This window comes from Antedon mediterranea, chromosome 3 (genome assembly GCF_964355755.1).
Source record: "Antedon mediterranea chromosome 3, ecAntMedi1.1, whole genome shotgun sequence".
In the NCBI taxonomy this organism is placed as follows: domain Eukaryota; kingdom Metazoa; phylum Echinodermata; class Crinoidea; order Comatulida; family Antedonidae; genus Antedon; species Antedon mediterranea.
In genome coordinates, this window is record NC_092672.1 from 33,803,113 (window position 1) to 33,819,736 (window position 16,624).

General features: G+C 37.2%; 2 protein-coding genes and 1 non-coding gene across 3 annotated transcripts; all 3 read left to right on the plus strand.

The window, feature by feature from the left end:
• The first annotated feature begins 47 nt into the window (after positions 1-47).
• Positions 48-7,435, plus strand: LOC140045288 (uncharacterized). The gene is made up of 8 exons (XM_072090135.1): positions 48-433; positions 1,675-1,801; positions 1,953-2,058; positions 2,858-3,072; positions 3,330-3,641; positions 5,270-5,539; positions 6,160-6,377; positions 6,498-7,435. Exons 1-8 carry the CDS (start codon positions 95-97, stop codon positions 6,762-6,764), a joined length of 1,854 nt encoding a protein of 617 aa, XP_071946236.1. The 5' UTR covers positions 48-94; the 3' UTR covers positions 6,765-7,435.
• A 2,919-nt stretch (positions 7,436-10,354) lies between these two features.
• Positions 10,355-13,411, plus strand: LOC140044329 (uncharacterized). The gene is made up of 4 exons (XM_072088808.1): positions 10,355-10,448; positions 10,865-11,137; positions 11,720-11,940; positions 12,401-13,411. The coding sequence occupies exons 1-4, from the start codon at positions 10,355-10,357 to the stop codon at positions 12,674-12,676; spliced, it is 864 nt and encodes a 287-aa protein (XP_071944909.1). The 3' UTR covers positions 12,677-13,411.
• Positions 13,412-15,600: 2,189 nt separating this feature from the next.
• Positions 15,601-15,672, plus strand: Trnat-ugu (transfer RNA threonine (anticodon UGU)). Its single transcript has one exon. It is a non-coding gene; the product is annotated as a tRNA-Thr (tRNA).
• The last annotated feature ends 952 nt before the right edge of the window (positions 15,673-16,624 follow it).

Genomic DNA, 16,624 nt, shown 5'->3' on the forward strand with positions numbered 1-16,624 from the left:
AAATGAAAGGCGAGTTTTAAGTTTTGTTTTTTTAAGTTTGGTTCTTTGTACAATTTGAAAGGACAAACTAAGAAGTGTATATATCTTTTTGAAAATGGCTAATGCTTTTGCGACGACTGTTTTTTTAGCTGTTTTGATGTTAACCAGTTGTAACGCGTATGTGGAATGTGATGTCAAACCACCACAAACGTCACCTTATCACTTCTACGGACACGCTAACACAGCAATGTCAAACGAACTTGGCAAATACAATGCAACGCAATACGAGTGTATGCAGCTTTGTCGAAAGGACGCACGTTGCCTAGGCTTTACGTACGCTGCTGATACGCAAGAGTGCGCGACGTTTGATCGGGATAGCGTCACTGGACCGGAACACATGGAGACGGTATCTGGTGTCTGGTTCTATGACATGCGTCGAAAAAAAAATAATCGAGTAAGTATATCGAATTTTTTTACATTTGTGTAACATATTTCAGCATTTGTTTGCCGGCCTGCCTGCTGGGAAGCTTTACCAAATATAGAAATTGTCCATTTACGTTTTGCACAGCAGGCCAGAAATGTCTCGTTAGCATTCAATATCCTAAAAAGTCCTTATAGGTCTATAGAAAACCCATATTGTGGACATCGGCCTCAACAGGCCCTGTTGTGGATAGAAAACAAATTAAGCTCTATAGAGAGATTTCATCAACTTCTATCAACAGAAATTTCTCTATACCATTCAATACCCCAAAAATCCTTACGATGGGCAGTTCTTATATGGAAATCCCCTATTGTGGTGGACAACACGGCCTTAACAGGTTTCACCAATCCCATCAGCAAAAATGGCCCCTATAGCATTCAATATCATCGTTTGCCGTGAAAAGAACCAATTTTAATGAATAAATTGATTAACGTTGTTCAATTCATTTCTTGTATTATTATTATTATTATTAAGCTGATCTGTTTAAATTGTATCTGACTGTGGGCCTACATCCGATGTATTATTGTATAATACATACATTTGTTTCTATGTGCAGTAGCTAGACGTGTGCATTTGTAGTTAGGTTTTGCAGCCTGTAGGCCTACTGAAGACAATACAGTCATTTGTTTTTAAACATAAAAATGTTTCTGTCATGACATTCAAAAGAATAAAATATAAAATCAATTTGGCGTACCAAATGATCTGTAGTATTGATATACATATGGTTCATTATCATACTCTGTTAAACAATCAATACATACAAGTCATGTTGAATCTATATAAAAATGTACGTAAGGGAAAAATTCGGTAAATCGCGCCTTCTAGAATTTTTACTCGATGGTGTATAAAGTTGGTTTGTACTTCCGGTACTGAATTTAACCACCTGATGTAACCCTGTTTAATAAATTTCATTTGGAGTACCAAACTCCTATGATCTGTAGTATCAGCTGGAGCCGTACATATTGGGCATTATGTATTATTAGATTAAACAATCAATACAAGACTGTCAACATAATTTGTTTTCACTGCTTGTTTTGTAGTTACCGTAATGACGTCACAACATAAACATTTATTTATGTTTTAAAAAGTTAAAGCCGCTTTCCCACTAAAGACTAAATTTTATTTTTTAGTATTACAGTATTAAAAATAGCTTTCATAGAAGTATGTTGTTCCCGTTGCCCCTGCTTATCTTCCAACTGGAATTTTTTTTATAGAGTTATGTAGGAAGATGCCAAACAAGTAACCGATGCTTTAACGGAGGCTCGTGTGTCAATGACTGCTCAGAACAAGGATACTCCTGCGCATGCCCAGTACAATTTCATGGGAAATTGTGTGAAAGTGGTAAATTTCTTGCACATAATCAACAACCTACCTTGATTACATATACACGTAATCTCTTACGTCATAATATTACATTAATTAGTCGTTTAATTGGTTAAATTCAAGTATATTTTTGTATAAATGTTTTTGTAAAATGATCAACTTTTTTCAGGATTTATCCACGACTATGAGTTTAAATCAAACGTTGTTGGTATATCATCAGCAAGCAATACGGCGTTCACATACAAGAACAAACATTATCTTGTGATTGGAGGATAGTAAGTATTCAATCACGAGGAGAGTAGGGGAGGAGGGAGGAAAGAGGAGAAGGAGAGGGAGTAAAGAGGAGGAGATGGATGGAAGAGGAGGAGGAAGGGAGGCAGGAGGAGGAGAAGGAGGAGGAAAGCGAGGAAAGAGGAGGAGAGGAAGGAAAGAGGAGGAGAAGAGGGAAAATAGGGGGAGGAGGAGTGGAGGGAAGAGGAGGAGGAGGAGAGGGAGGAAAAAGGATGAGGAGAGGAAGGAAAGAGGATGAGGAGAGGAAGGAAAGAGGAGGAGGAGAGGGAGGGAAGGGAGGAGTGGAGTGGAGGGAAGAGAAGAAGAAAAGGGAGAAGAGGGAGGAGGAGGAGAGGGAGGAGAGGGAAGAGGAGGAGGAGGAGGAGAGGGAGGAAAGAGGAGGAGGAGAGGCAGGAAAGAGGAGGAGGAGAGGCAGGAAAGAGGAGGAGGAGAGGCAGGAAAGAGGAGGAGGAGAGGCAGGAAAGAGAAGGAGGAGGAGAGGCAGGAAAGAGAAGGAGGAGGAGAGGCAGGAAAGAGAAGGAGGAGGAGAGGCAGGAAAGAGAAGGAGGAGGAGAGGCAGGAAAGAGAAGGAGAGAGAGGGAAGAGGAGGAGAGAGGGGATGAGGAGTGAGGGAGGAGAAGATGGGGAAGAGGAGAGGGAGGGGAGGAAGAGAGAGTGGCGGAGGGGAGGAAAAGGAGGAGACGGCGACAGTGATGAGTAACTACTGACACATGCTTATTCCTTTATATTTTTATTTTTTAGTTTTAAATTATATTTCTAAACCCTCATTAAATTTGGTTTCAGTATGGGCATTTCTGAAACACCAACAAAGGTGTACATATACAGCAATGCTGATGATATATATACCTACCATCAAGATTTGGCTTCAACAACATCAGATATTGAGAACTTTATCATTAATGATCAACTTTATATTTTTGCCGCTGTTTATGAAACCTATGGTGTAGCCAATGCATACATTAGAGATTCCTATCTTTACAAATTGAACATACATACAGGTACGTACTGTGTAGTGTTTTATTTCAATCTTTATTATTTATACCATAGAGATATTATATATCTCTATGTTTATACGAACATATAAACGACACATACAAACGAATCGGAAAATGTTAAAATTGGGGTTGTTCTTGGTAGCTATCATCACGTAATTTTGTTGCACGCATATTGGTCTTGGTCAATGTTTACATATATGACGCTTTTATATAACGTGTGCGGAAAATGAAATTGTATTTAAAATATCATTACATTTCAGGTTTGTTCGAACAACACCAAACGATTGTAACACAGGGTGTGAGGTCCGCATCATATTTACAATTGGCTGAAAATCATTATTTACTTGTTGCTAACTACTACGGGACGTCATATGAAGTTGACACCGAAGTGTATAGATGGAATTTTACCAGTAACCTATTCGTTGAGTATGTCCAGCTACCGAGTCATGGTGCTATCACTGGTAAACTATTCTCAATGGACGGTGCATTGTACGCGGCAATAGCAAACTATTACGGGACCACTGATGGAACCGCAGTGAAATCTCAAGTTTGGAGAGTGACTAGAGGAGCACGTAAGTATGAACATGGATTAAAGAATAGAAGTGTATGCATCGATGGTGACATCAAACGATTTTCCAACGCGCTTGCCTATACTAAAGCACTGCTGTCAATCAAACAAACACGCTCATTGAACTCGGTGTCTCTAACCGCGGCCCTCTATAGAACGCTGCGAATCAACTGTTACATTTTTTAGAACAAAACGTAACCATGTAGAAATCGTATGCGCAGTCTGATTGTTCTATTGGCATGCGTGCGTTGATGATTAATTGACAATAGCAATACATTGCTGAGCAATTCTGTTTTAATTTCATCACAATCGGACTACGAAAAGTTAACTTTCTTACGACCGGTAATTTTAAGTAGTTGGTAATATTAATAAAATATGCAATTTTTATATTTGAATTATCATATTGGCCTGCCACTTCCTGTCATTAAAATTTGCGTTAATCTATAGAATATTAAGTTATGCATTTCACCATGTTTGTCGTTACCGTGTCTTGTGGTGTCAAGTACAACAAACGTGTTTTTAATATATGGCTAAGCAGTGGTTTCTTCATAAACCTCCTTAATTATCGATATGATTATATTTAAAATGTAGTACCAGGTGATTGGCTAGTGGTTATGTCATCCACATCATATCCAATCACCGGGCCTAATCGAATGAAAGCTGCGATCCCTGATCCGGGATTGGCTGGCTATGTATAGCTGCGATACGTCACCACTGACCGTACTACTCTCTAGCGCTCGTTTTGAAAAGTAGACGCATAAAACATAAAAGTACCTTGTCTATTACTGTAATTTCATTCCTACAAGAAGTAGACAACGGTGAGTATAGATATTATGATTACACGTTGTAGCTGCTACACGTAAGATTAGCCTACTAATAGGCCTACATAGGAGGCCTATATCAATGTCGGCGAATCATAGGGTTTACTAGTAAGCCTAGAAGGCCTGGGCGGCCTAGTGTTCTTGCCGAGTTTGTAATTTTACATGTAGGCTGAGACAAAATCTAGTTGTTGTCTCAAACAAACGTGTTTTTAATATTTGGCTAAGCAGTGGTTTCTTCATAAATGAGACAACAACTAGTTGGCTACTAAACAGGTAGAAAAATGCTATACTTCAAGGTCATAAAAACATTAGCGTAGATCAATAGCGGCAGATTTTGAACATTGGCAAAATTCATGTTTTTTTTTAACCCAAAGGGTACTACAATTTACAAGCAATTTGTATTTAATCTTGTAATTACATTTAGTAATAATCTTGTAATATTTCTGGGAGATCGTTTAATTTGAATTCGTCGCATAAAGTTTTTCTCGTCGCCATAGCAGCTAGCGCTAAAAATATAAAATATCTATCATGCCACCAAGATAAGAGCGCGCGAAAGCATAGCCAACAAGGTTGAAGGTTGTTGCGCATGTGCAGAAAACAATATATTAGGCACGCGACCGTTTCGTTGTTAACGACGGTTAATTAAACTGTTAATGTTGTAACATTGTGGGCGGTCTGTCGGTTAGAGTCATAGAATCTTTGATCTCCAACTGATGTATATCCTTCTATTCCTTGGTATGAACTATTAAGGAAAATTAAAATTACTTTAACGGTGATGTAAAACTTATATTGAAGATACCTTGTTTATTAGGGGTTTATATTGGCTGTTTTCAAGATAGCGGCAGCCGAGCATTGTCAGATGCCGCTACCAGCTCTAGCAGCATGACAATTGAGTATTGTATCAACCATTGCTTCAACCATGGGAGTCCCTATGCTGGCGTACAATCATCATCACAATGTTTCTGCGGAACGACGTATGCAAAGTACTCACAGCGTTCTGAAAGTGAATGTTCGACAATATGTAATGGAAATTCGCAACAAATATGTGGGGGAAGCTGGAGGAACTCGGTATATACAACAGGTAAGTAAACAACAAATAAGAATATTATTCTTTAGTAGGATTTACAGGTACGTATATTTCGAGTAAAAGTCCAGACGTGCCTCCATTCAATACACGCCATTGCGTGTATATTTCGAGTAAATGTACAGACGTGCCTCCAGTCAATACACGCCATCGACTGCATATTTCGAGTAAAAGTACAGACGTGCCTCCAGTCAATATACGTCATCGCGTGCATATTTTGATTAAATGTACAGACGTGCCTCCAGTCAATACACGCTATCGCGTGCATATTTTGAGTAAACATACAGACGTGCTTCCAGTCAATACACGCTATCGCGTGCATATTTCGAGTAATTGTACTGACGTCGTGCCTCCAGTCAATACACGCTATCGGGTGCATATTTCAGGTAAATGATGTACAGGCGTGCTTCCAGTCAACACACGCTGTCGCGTGTATATTTCGAGTAAAAGTAAACAATGTTAATTTTTTTTAAACTAACGCAACTTAGTTCAATATGCCAGCCCGTGTGTTTACGAGTAGAAGTATTGTAAAATTAAACACATATTCAATATCTCCATATGTATATATTGCAGGTATACCTTTATTATTATAATAGTCATACAGTTTGACTTTTCAGGTCGTGCTGAACTAGTACAGTCACTTGACGAATCGAACGCTGGCTCAACTGGAATCGACACATTTACAAATAACGGAGATACTTACTTAGTAGTTGTGAATCATCATAACTGTATACAGAACACAATAGTGTACATATGGGACAAATCGACTGATGAATTTCAAATTCATCAACGTATTCCCGTTGAACACTGTCCCTACAGATCTACCATTTTCAAAGTAAGTATAATTTGAACACTGTGCAATCACTTGGATTAGTACATTGATAGGCCTATATCTAGGAATGTTCCCTTAAAGGTTACCTTCTTGTATTAATGTAATTTTCTTAATTTTGTTCAGGTTGGCGGAGAAGTGTTCATGATATTAACCACACTCAGAACGGATTATAGTGGAAGTGTCAATGTTGAACATTATACTACGTCATCACCGATATTTAAACTTGAGGGCAGTATGTTCGTTAGATACGGAGCCATAACATCCCATGAATGTTATTTCATTTCTTTTTTTGAGCGAGATGGGGAGTACTTTTTAGGTCAGTCGAATCAACGAAATGCCGATGATGGAAGCAAAACTGATCCAAGTTTTAACATATACCAATGGGTGTAGTGCACTGTAAACTAGTATATTGTACCAAAAAATGGTTGTGATTTTGATAGCTTTTAGAAAATGAAACTTTTTGAAATGATGTTTTTGTTAATATTATTATAAACAAATGGCCGGCACTTATTGTAAATTTGTTTTTAGCAACTTTAGTTTACAAAGAGAAGTTTACACTAGTTTAAACTGGGTTCAACTGGATTACACTGGCAATAGATAGTATTTTAGCCTGTAGTTGAGTTTGTCAAAGCTGTTGTTCCTGTACTGTACCATGATGTACATTGTGTAGACCTCCAGAATCACCTGACTACAAAGACTCTGATTTGATTGGCTGAACATCAGCATAGGATGACCTCTGCAAACTAGTTTTCTCGTCTGTTCTCTGGTCTGGTCTACTCTGACAAACTTGTTCTTGCTAAACATAAAAGTTTGCTCACATTTTTAAACAAACTTGTTAGTAGATTAGGCTAATCCAGTTATGTTTGTCTTTTATTTTAATGACCTGACAAAAAACACAAACGTTTTATGCTCTACTAACAGTATTTGTTTTATAATTTGTATGTGGAATGCGATTCAAGGCGACTTTTCAGATGATAACCATTAGCCTACAGATCGTTATAGGTCGTATGAATAGGATCGCATAAATGATCAATAACTATTGTTAATATAAGAAATAAAAGTGAACAACTTCTATATTCAATTAAAAGCACGTCTTTGTTGATTTTTATTGCTCATAAAAAAACAAAATCGATGGTATGTACAATTGTGCTTTAGGTGATTTTATGTGATTTCGACTCGATGTGAACGAATGCTTATTGTTTCGAATCCATCTGAACACACGTCTCTTTGGTATGAAAGAAATAATACATCAATAGAATCGATTATTGTTTTATATTAAGTTATAAACAATGTTATTGAAATTGCATATTTCAGCCACTTAGGAGGCAGACGAAGTAATAGTGAAAGATAAATCTATCATATAGATACTACCGTGAGTCGCAAACAGCAAATGCAAAATATAGCTATCTACAACGGATTGACAGTTTATCATCGAGGAAGCTTGAAATGACAACAGAAACTTGTAACCCGGTCTTCTCAACTGCCAAGATCACAATCATGTGTACCTTTGCTTTGTTGTTACCTTGGTCCGACGCGTATATGGAATGTGATATTAAACCTCCACAAACGTCACCTTATCACTTCTACGGACACGCTAACACAGCAATGTCAAACGAACTTGGCAAATACAATGCAACGCAATACGAGTGTATGCAGCTTTGTCGAAAGGATGCACGTTGCCTAGCTTTTACGTACGCTGCTGATACGCAAGAGTGCGCGACGTTTGATCGAGATAGCGTCACTGGACCGGAACACATGGAGACGGTATCTGGTGTCTGGTTTTATGACATGCGACAAAAAGATTTTACTCGGGTGAGATTCAATGAATGATTATTTGTTTAACACTTGTCACCAATTCAACCATGAAAGTCTAGCATGAGTGGTGGCAGGCAACGTTTCTTTTTTTTTTACCCGAGTGTAGTAGTGGTAATGATTTTAACCCACGAATCTGGAAAGCAGGCAAGTTACATGATTTGTGCCTAAAAATGAAAACTTGAAGTAATGAAAATGTCATAATTATTGTTTTCATTAATATTTCTCTCCTAAATTAAACCGTGAATTTATGAGTTACCAAAACTTGTTCCAAGTGTAGACGCACACAGGACTTAACGCAAGCAAAAATGTTTACAGCTGAACCAACATTATGTTAAGCTCTATCTACACTATCGACAAACGCATACCATTTTAAAATGAAATATCTGAAATAAAGTCGATTTTTTTTTAGTGACGGTATTACTGAAACACCAACAAAGGTATACAGGTACAACAACACTAACGAATTGTATGACCATTACCAAGATTTGTCTGGAACAAGTGATGTACGAGATATCGAGAATTTTATAATTAATGGACAACTATATATGTTTGTCGCCAACTTTAAAACACATGGTATCGCCGATTCTAACAACAGAAATTCTTACGTTTACAAACTCAACCTACAAACAATTCAAGGTATTTTTTTTTTATTAATTATAGTTTTATTTATTCTATTCAATCGAAACCAACAGCGATGATTACCGCCACTAACAGGTTTGATACAAACAAAGCCAGGACTGTTAAGCACCATGATTGGTCCAGGGTCCACCTTGACCAGAGGTCTGAGGCAGATACTAGATGCAGGGGCTGCCATAAGAGTCAGCAGTGCTGATTTGAAATGCCTAACGGGACCCCAGCGCCGTATACAGCACCCGCTATTCCCAGATGGTCTCCCATCCAAGCTCTAACCAGGCCCAACGTTGCATAACTTCGGTGATCTGACGAGAACCGGTGTTTCAACGTGGTAGTTATTGAATTTAGTTTGTTTTGATATTTAATACAATTACCATTTGCATATAATTTGCATATAATTTGTATATAATAAAATTGTGTTTGCTCTGAGACACAAATACAAAATACACAATGCAGATTAAAATTATCTCGATAAGGTCAAATTGTTACAACTAGTCTGGGTTCTAGAACGAAATTAGTAGCAAGATAAATATTTTGGTGCATATGGCGTTTCATACGTATAATACATGAGCTCGTATTCAGAAAAAACGCCGACTGGTGGACTAACAAAAAAAAACAATAGCTACAGACTTGGGGCAATTCTACGTTACAACGTTCAGTACCCCAAATAATAGCTGGAGAATATATTGCAGGACCTGCAGGACACATTTCCACAAGGACGAAGAACCGGTAAATCTTCATTCCCATTAGAAGTAATTCAAGCGTGGTTCCCACTAACGCAAGGCAACGCAATCTACGCAACGTAAGAAAATGCCGTTCCAATGTGTTTGCCCCGCCTAGGTGGAATCAAACTGATTCAATTTCCTGCTGCGTGCGAGTTGCGTTTAAGCGCAGCGGGAACAAGGCATCAGAGATGCAACCGTCGTAAGCGTCAATTCGCTTGCGTAGAGATTACGTCGTTGCGTTACGTCCCTAGTAGAAACCAAACTTGGCCTTGTTCCCACTAAAGAGGAAATGCAAGAACGTAGACGCAAGCAAGTTGACTAAAGCGTGGTTCCCACTAGCGACGCAACGCAAGGACGTAACGCAACGCAAGTGAATTGACCAATCACAAGCGATGGCTTATTCGCTTGTGATTGCTAACTGTCTATAACTTCGCTTGTCATTGGTTAAAACGCTTGCGTTGCCTTTACGTCCTTGCGTTACGTTCTAGTGGGAACCAAGCTTTAGGACAAGTGACAGTTGATTCATCGATAGTGATTGGTCAGCTCGCTTGTGTTGAGCTTACGCGCATCTCATCATGTTTTATTTCAGGTTTATTCGAACAGCATCAAACTATTTTAACACAGGCTGCCGTCTATGCGTCATACGTACAATGGGCAACACACCATTATCTACTTGTGGTTAACCAATACAATGGGACGTCCTATGACGTCAACTCAAAAGTGTATCAATGGGATTTTGCCAGTAACCTCTTCGTAGAGTATGCGCAGCTACCGAGTCATTACGCTAACGGTGGTGAACTATTCTCAATGGATGGTGTATTATACGCGGCAATCGCAAACTATGACGAAACCACGAATGGCTACGCGGTCAAAGCTGAGGTTTGGCAAATAACAGAACAAAGTAAGTACAAGAATAATTTTAATTTCACATTTATCAAATTTAATGCGAACACCCTTTATATATCAAGGAAGCCCTTTTTGTTCGCTTTCCACTATTAAGCGCCAACCAATCGTAAATTAGGATTCCTGGATAAAGTAGAAATATTTAATCAGTATCAATAAATGCAAATAATACATTACAGTCCGTTCCTAATTATGAACACTAAAGCTATATTGGAATACACATCGTGTCGTCATCAGAGTACAATCATCATTCGTGTGCAAAAATAAAATATGACGTCACGGTTTCCAGTTTATTATTGATTGGAGTATACCGTTGTGAATTTCTTATTTGATGTTGATTATCGATTATTGATTTTCAACTAAAGAAGATGGAATTGCGATAATAATTCAAAGGGTATCATGTGTTTTGTTTAGGAGTTTATGAAGGTTGTTTTGTAGACGCCAGTACCAGAGCATTGTCAGACGCGTCTACCTCTAGTGGAAGCATGGCAATTGAGTACTGTGTAAAGTATTGCTCTGACCAAGGAACTCCTTATGCTGGATTACAATTTGGATCAAACTGCTTTTGTGGAACGACGTACTCGAAGTACGGAGAACGACGTCCTGAAAGTGAATGTTATTCGGTCTGTGCAGGAAATCCGCTAGAAAGGTGTGGTGGTGGCTGGAGAAATTCAGTATACAAAACAGGTATTCGAGAAGACAAGAAAAATCACCTATTGCATAATGATGATTGAGTTTATGTAATAATAAACACTTGATCCAAGTTTAAAACCAGTCATTGTTTACAGTTACTAAAAGTGTTATCACATCAAATATGAGAGGAAGGAAAAGTTTAATTGAGAGAAAGGTTAACTTCCTCTCCCAGTGTGTCCACATTGCATCATTTAGCCTAGTCATCACACAGTTTTTCGAAGACTTTCTTCTTAAATATCTCATTAATTTCCTTCCCACATTCTTATGCTCTGACTCGACTCCACTATCAAACTTTATGTGACAAAATTAATGTTACGAGCCCATATATGGACATAATGATGTGATGATTAATGATTTGGGCATCACTAACATATTTGGTTTACATCACACTTGTTTTGTCAAATTAATTTGACAGTGTATTCAGAGCTTTAGGTATAATTTGTCTTTGTTTTTGAAAAGTTGTAATTCATGTTTTTTGACACTCGTTTTATAAAGACTACATCATTTACATATCGAATACATATGACAAACTACAGCAGTTTTATTCGATCAAATAAATGCAATTTGACTTTTCAGGCGGTGGTCTTGAACTAGTACAGTCGCTGGACGAATCGAACGCTGGCTCAACAGGAATCGACATTTTCACAAATGACGGACATACTTACTTAGTAGTTGTGAATCATTATAACTGTATACAGAACACAATAGTGTACATATGGGACAAATCGACTGATGAATTTAAAATTCATCAACGTATTCCTGTGAAGCATTGTCCCACTAGATCTACCATTTTCAAGGTAAGTGTGATTGTGCCCGATCCCCATCGTGCCTATTATACATTTTCAATTGTTCGTGCTACAGCTGAAAAAAAAATGACCCAGGTCAAGTGGGCTGAAGTACTCAACAGCTTGAAATTGCTCATTGCAAATTTTGGAAATTTGCAGATTTGCCAAAATGTGCTTTGAAGAAATGAGATTTACGGGCATTAAAATAAGTTAAAGTGTAAAGATTCGTCTACACTATCAAACTAGTTTGACAGAAAAAGAGTGATGTGCCTAAATGTGGTAATGATATGACATCATGTCTATATAGGGACACATCACAATTGTTTTCGCCAAAGTTTGATAGTATAGACAGAACCTAACGCAATTAAACTGCCTCTTTCGGGTTGCTTTTTGTTGATCTATCTCTTAATTTGCCTTTTTTGTTTTATTAAATTATATCTTTCAACTATCTGATAACGTTGTTTATTTTCAGGTCGGAGGAGAAATATTTATGGTATTACTCACTATAAGAACGGAATGGAGCAACGTCGATAACGTCGACGATATTGAGTTCTATACTACGTCATCGACGATATTTAAACTTGAGGGCAGTATGTTCGTAACATACGGATCCATAACGTCACATGAATGTTACTTCATTTCTTTTTTTGAGCGAGATGGGGAGTACTTTTTAGGTCAGTCGAATCAACGAAATGGCAATGATGGAAGCAAAACTGATCCAAGTTTTAACATTTACCAATGGGTGTAGAAGACTACCATGTCAAGTCTGTGATTCACTGAGTTAAGTCAATGCACTCATAATATTACTGTACTGATACTAACATAATTTCAAAACTTGCACTAAATTCTGTAATCGCACGATTGTTTTTCGTTTCTTAAAAGTACCTTGTTGTGATGGCGCTAGTTACAATCCATTATGCGTGATTGACTAATAGAATTAAGTAATGCTTTAACGTCATACATATGGAGAGATACTTGTACTCGTGGTTCACTGTGAGTACGAGAGTCTGGTAGTACGTCATACTATTAGATATGGATGTTGTAAATACTGTGCGAATGAATTAAGCTATCGTTTTGTACATCAGACTACAAATATTATTGACCGAAATGAATGAATCAAAGTTTGATGGCGCTAGATATACTTCGTAATGCACAAACGGTTAAGTAATTATTGTAATTCTTTTTAATGTTATTCAATGGAATTGTTTGTGTTATATATTGAACACTGATAAATAGTTTGCATGGGGTAATTGGTCTTGCAAACCAAACCTTATCCAAACCGACCTAAATCAAAGTTTAGGGATTCCTGCAGACAGGACCACAATGTAAAACAGATACACTGTTATCTGATTGTTTCATCCTGTTTAAATATATTATTTATGACAGTATTACACGAGTAATCAAAATACGGTGTTGTTTTGTAATTTCTGGTACCGGTTGATCGGTAAAGGTTATGACTTGTAATATGACATCTCCCTGGTTTATGTAAATAAAGTACGAATGAATTTAACTTGTTCTTACACATTTACACAAAAGAAAATGTATTTGGTATTACCAGTATAACTTTGTCACGAAACATGGCGACTTGAAAGCGAGTGACTGGCCAGGCGATTTAAGATATCTTTCGAGACGAGTAGGGGGGGGGGGGGTGACCCCGGATTACTAGTATATGCCTACACACAGCCACTGCCACTCACATCCATTCATCTATAGGGAGCCACACGCGCTTCAGGCGACAGTGGGTGTTCTGTTATTGCAACTCGGCCTACTGAAAAATACAAGAAAAATAAAATTTCAATATTACGTGAAAATATTTACATAATACATTTATTGATTGATCACTTTAATTCAGAATAAATATTTCACATACAACAAACAATACAAAACGGAAAATCACACTAAAATAGGATCTTCTCCCATTTAGTAAAGATATTTAAAGATCGTAACAGATAGTTCGTAGTACACCTAACAAGATCATGTTCACTATTAAAAACTCTTATTCTAAAATCATAGACGCAATTGCGTACATGCTCGTAAAAAGAGGATATTCTCCTTATAAAATTGTAGTTATATAGTTATAGTTACATTATGTAACGGTCGTCGCATTATTATTTTATTTAAAGCTAAAAGTATATTAACTTTAGTGTTTTAATTTATTTTACCCTAGACCAACATCGTTGTTTATTCCGTTACGACAGTTACCGCATGCTAATTCAAGTTTTAATTAAAACTCAAATGTTAAATATAGGTTAAATAGGCCTATAACGTGCACATATTGCGTGAGCATCATCATTATATGATGTAAACTTTTTTAATGTATTTCACCGTAGCCCTACATCGTTGTTTACACCGTTCCGATGGTTACCGCATGATAATTTAATGTAAGTTTCAAATATGATCATATTATAGTTCATGTGACACTGTCGGTACTAATTTTGTTTTGTGTTGAAACCTATTGTTGTTTATATTTAATTTCCGTTGTGACAGAATTACAGCTCATACTGTTTTTCATTCACGTTCTTGATATTGGAAAATAATGATTAAAATGCATAATTAACAATTTTAATCGATTATAGGTATAAACGTAATAGAATAAGTATTTTGAAATAAGGTAGCAAGTTACAGTTGAGAAAAGAGTTTGGAAGTATTGACATTGCGAAAGTTTGAATGTTAATCGCTAACGAAGTAGTGTTGATTTCTACCTACTTTCAAGAGGAATGAAAATTGTAAAGAAACTTGAGGATGCGCGCCACTATTATTACAGCGATCACGTGTATCACAGCTTTGACGTTAACTAGTAGTTGTGATGCCTATGTGGAATGTGATATCAAGCCACCAGAAACGTCACCTTCTCACTTCTACGGACACGCGAACACAGCAATGTCAAACGAACTTGGCAAATACAAGGCAACGCAATACGAGTGTATGCAGCTTTGTCGAAAGGACGCACGTTGCCTAGCTTTTACGTACGCTGCTGATACACAAGAGTGCGCGACGTTTGATCGGGATAGCGTCACTGGACCGCAATACATGAAGACGGTGTCTGGTGTCTGGTTCTATGACATGCGACGAAAGAGAAAAGATTTTACTCGGGTAAGATTAAAGCATTATTTGCTTGAATTGTATTAATTGTAGGCTGTATTTGTCAATCTTATGATTTATTTGCAAGTTGTGGTATTGAATCAAAACTGCACTGTAAATGTTTCGTTTGTATAGAGTTACCTCGGAAGATGCCAACAAAACAACAAATGCGTTAACGGAGGCTCGAGTATCAATGATTGCTCAGAACAAGGATACAGCTGCGCATGCCCCGTACAATTTTATGGGAAATTTTGCGAACACAGTAAGTACAAATCTAGAAAGCAGCAACTCCGGGAGTGCGTACCCCCGCCTGCTGTAAATATATATATATATATATATATATATATATATATATATATATATATATATATATATATATATATATATATATATATATAAATCATACTGTAAATTATAGAAACAGTGCTCATATTCGGAACATGATCTCATAATCGCGTCGAGCATAGCTCATTGGCGAAAGTTCCGTATTTTTTAGTTGTATGAAAAAATGTCTCTGGCGGGATTCGAACTGGCGTTTGTTGTATGAGAGAATGTATCTGGTGGGTGAAAATCTGTGATAATACCATACATGGCTCTGTGGTCTAGTGGTATGATACTCGCCCTGTAAGCGAGAGGTTGCAGGTTCGAATCCCGCCAGAGACATTTTTTCATACAACTAAAAAATACGGAACTTTCGCCAATGAGCTATGCTCGACGCGATTATGAGATCGTGTTCCGAATATGAGCACTGTTTCTATAATTTACAGTATGATTTATATATAATTTACACAGTGCTACGCAACATCATTGATATATATATATATATATATATATCTATATATATATATATATATATATATATATATATATATATATATATATAGTTGTGTGTGCCTTAATGCTGTGTGTGATTTAGGCTAATTTTCACTACAAGCATTATGTATGTGAGTTTGGTGTAAAGGTTATGTAACCAGTCTTTCAACTATCAATAGTTTCAGTTGACTAACAACAGGAAAGCCAAAAACAAACGGGTGAATTTGAAAAGAAATGTGTTTTTTTTAACTACTCGTATCAAAAAGCATGTACAACAAATCAAATTATGTTTTAAAATTACAAATCACAAATTATAACGCTTGCTTCTTGTACAAAAATGAAGTTTTTTAAGACAATTTGTTCTCGAGAAATTACTTTAAGACTGCTCGCCGGCTTTTGAAAATTCTTTCTTATCTTTTAACACTAGCATGTCTAAAGATCCTGCAATAACTTGTTGAGTAATCCTGCTAACAAACAGACAAACAAATGAAAGCACTCAGAAACTGAGTGAAGTACTTGGCAAAATACATCGACTGATAGGGAGCATGTTGAAAGATACATTTTTTGCTTTAAGTATTAGCTTTACACGGTTTAAATCCTGCTGGGATTAATATTTTTAATACAAACAAACTCCGGAATTGCAACAATGACATTTCTAAAATCAAGATTGACCAGAATAATCGTTGAGGAGGAGTGTCTTGAAGCTGTGCCGATTTGCCGCGCCCCTGCCTTAACCCATGTAGTAAGCTTAACCCATGGAGCTATAAGCTTAACCGGTCGGCCAGTCGACTAATATTTTGGT